This window comes from Limulus polyphemus, unplaced genomic scaffold, assembly GCF_000517525.1.
Source record: "Limulus polyphemus unplaced genomic scaffold, Limulus_polyphemus-2.1.2 Scaffold5106, whole genome shotgun sequence".
NCBI classification, from domain to species: Eukaryota; Metazoa; Arthropoda; class Merostomata; order Xiphosura; family Limulidae; genus Limulus; species Limulus polyphemus.
In genome coordinates, this window is record NW_013670716.1 from 68,432 (window position 1) to 71,683 (window position 3,252).

Below are 3,252 nucleotides of genomic sequence, written 5' to 3' on the forward strand. Positions count from 1 at the left end.
TTACCTTGTAAGTCATTAAATACTGTACCTTTAAGATGAGTAGACTTTTTTATCCAAGGGATGTCTACTTTCCAACTGAACAAACAGATAATATATAGTCATTTGAGATGTCACCGTGCTGGTACCAGCGGATTTACCAGTTTTCGATAAGAAGTGCTTGTGGTAGATCATATCTGTTGGTCACAATTGATTGACCCCCCTCAACACTCACATCTAAGTAACGCCCCTAGTTGTGATTAAATGTACCAAATTAGTCCTCTTGATCTATGTCTGTAAACCAGTCCTCTAAAGTTTTACAAACGACTTTGGTTCATGTTTCTAACGTTCTACTTTCAGGAGACGACAAACTGAAGGTGGTGTGTTATTTCACTAACTGGGCCTGGTACCGAGCTGTTGGAGGAAGATTTCTACCCGAGGATATAGACCCCACCCTCTGTACCCACATCAACTATGCCTTTGCTACCTTGGACAGTACTTCATTGACGTTAAAACCGTTCGACAGCTGGGCAGACATTGAAAATAATTTTTACGAGCGAGTGGTGGCACTGAAAAACCGAAATCCTCGACTTCGTGTTTTGCTGGCATTAGGAGGATGGACGGATTCAGCGGGTGACAAGTATACTCGTCTAACTGCCAGTGCAACGAAAAGACGGAATTTTATCCAACAAGCTGTCCACTTTCTACAACAACACCATTTTGACGGGTTGGACCTAGATTGGGAGTTCCCTGTTTGTTGGCAATCTTCCTGTGGGTCAGGTCCTACAAGTGATCGTTCGAATTTTGCAACTTTTGTTCGAGAATTACGAGAGGCGTTTGACCAAGTCCAGCCAACTCTCCTTTTGACTGCGGCCGTGTCTGCTTCCAAAACTATCATTGACAATGCTTATGACGTACCATCCCTTGCCAATAATCTTGACTTCATCAATCTTATGGCGTACGATTATCATGGCTCCTGGGAAAAAAGAACTGGTCACGTGGCTCCCCTCTATCAGAAGCTAGGAGATCCGCTCAGTGCTAACTTTTCACTAACCTACTGGGTACAGAAAGGAGCTCCACCACATAAGCTGATACTAGGGACTCCATTTTACGGCCGTAGCTTCACCTTGGCCAGCTCCAACATGAATGGAATAGGCGCCCCAAGTAATGGCGGCGGTAAAGCCGGACCACTGACCAAAGAAATTGGGATACTGGCATACTATGAGGTACGTAATTATTATAAAACTGTTTGTTGTTTGCTTTAGAAAAAAGACAACTTGTTCTATCTGCTGGGTCTATTGCGGTGAAGCAAACTCTGGAATTTAGCATTGCAAGTCCGTAAAGTTACCGCTGTCCTAATGGGAACCTTATAAAATTGAAGAAATGGTACACTTACTAATTCATCTTGACTACAACTGAAAGACCGTCCCAGCCAGACCAAGAAAATTCATAAATACATTGGTATTTACTTACTTTGAAGGTTAATCACAGGTTTTCTACCACTTGGAATATTTTTCTTGCATAAACAATTGTAAACTAAGGGAAGGGATGAGTTTGTTTGCAGTTAAACACAAAGCTGCACAAAGGGCCATCTGTGCTCTTCCCACCACGGGTATCGAAACCCGGTTTCTAGCATTGTAAGTCTGCAGACATACCACTGGGGGTGAAGGGATGAGAGAGATAAGACAATCAAACCTAATATATACTTAAGCTAGTATTTTTAAAATATGTACAAAATAATTAAGCGCATACACAAAAAACAATCCCCAGTGGTAGGCTTAAGGGGTTACAAAACTAACATTTAGGGTTCGATCCCCTCAGTAGAAAAATCACATTGTGTGTAGTCATGCAGTGGAACAGTAACAAACTATTAAGAAACAACTAAAGACCTGAGACATATTAAGTCTTCTGTAAAGTTTGCAGTTTAAATTTCAACAAGCACACTATAACCCTCGATAGTCAGGATACACTGATGAAATATTTTTTGTTGTTTTTTTACATTCACGAGTTAAGTCTCGTTCACTTTGACAACTTTAAGGTAAAGGTTGAGAAACAAGTTACACCTCCATGATCTAATTGGTCAGGTCGTACCATATTATCTATTATAAAGGATCACTTCGTTACCAGGTAAAGGTTCAGAAACAAGTTACACCTCCATGATCTAATTGGTCAGGTCGTACCATATCATTCACTGTACTATACTGTTTTGAATATTGCTTATAACTTGGAATTTGAGATACAATTAAGGAATTTTTGGCAGCCTCAAAAACACAACAGTAGCTAAGTATATATAAGAAAGTCACCTAGTAAACCAGAAAATATTCACTGCAACTGTCTTTATTTTATGCCTTTCTTTGAATGTAATTGTTTCACTTCTAGTGCAATTATGATTAAGTCAGCTCTTTATGCCCATGAATTTAGAGAAAACTGTATTAGTTCAGAATGTCAGCATACCCTCATTTCTAAATTAGTTATTAAAATGTTTAAAAACAAATAACCAGAAGAACGTTTGAGTTCAAACAATAATATTTAAAAAGTAACCTTTTGATTATTTAGTTTTTAATGATATAAATCTATTATTATAGATCTGTGATAAGATGAACAACCAAGCCTGGAGACAAGTGAAAGATCCCTCTGGAGGTACTGGTCCCTATGCCTATCGGGAGGATCAGTGGGTTGGGTTTGATGACCCTGAAACTCTCTCCCAAAAAGCCAAACTGGTTCGTGAACAAGGATATGGAGGAGTCATGATGTGGACAGTGGACTTTGACGATTTTAGCGGCATCTGCTGTCAGAAACCCTTTCCACTTCTGAGAGCTGTTCATTATGGCTTATTTGGTACAGGAGATCCCCCAGAAACTTACAAATGTGAAGAGAACCTAATTAGCCGGGAACCTCCCTTTGGAATCATTGTCCCTGTAGCTCACCAGTATCCCGTCCTATTGCGAGCAGACCAAGTACCTCAATGACTCAACGTGGATTGTTGATACTTTAAGAAATCTCGTAGTTCTTAAATCATTTCATTCATTATTTGTTTTGGTTGGGATAAGGTGTGTTTTTACCTTCTAGTGTGTGTTGGTATTTACTTTCAAGTTGTCATGCTGTCAAGGTTTATTGAATAAAAAATCACTGTGATACTGTTTCTAAAGAGAATTATGAAGTAATACAGAATATTTACTACCTGAGGTTTCTGAATACAGAAAAATCTGTTAATACATGGAAAAACAAATTAAAACAGTATTTCAAAGCAGCTATTTCTACTAACTTGTATTTAAT

The 3,252-nt window shown here is 38.9% G+C and overlaps 1 protein-coding gene across 1 annotated transcript; it reads left to right on the forward strand.

Annotated features, from left to right (window-relative positions):
• The first annotated feature begins 266 nt into the window (after positions 1-266).
• Positions 267-2,945, forward strand: LOC106472136 (probable chitinase 10). The gene is made up of 2 exons (XM_013932762.1): positions 267-1,202; positions 2,562-2,945. Exons 1-2 carry the CDS (start codon positions 267-269, stop codon positions 2,943-2,945), a joined length of 1,320 nt encoding a protein of 439 aa, XP_013788216.1.
• Positions 2,946-3,252: the final 307 nt, after the last annotated feature.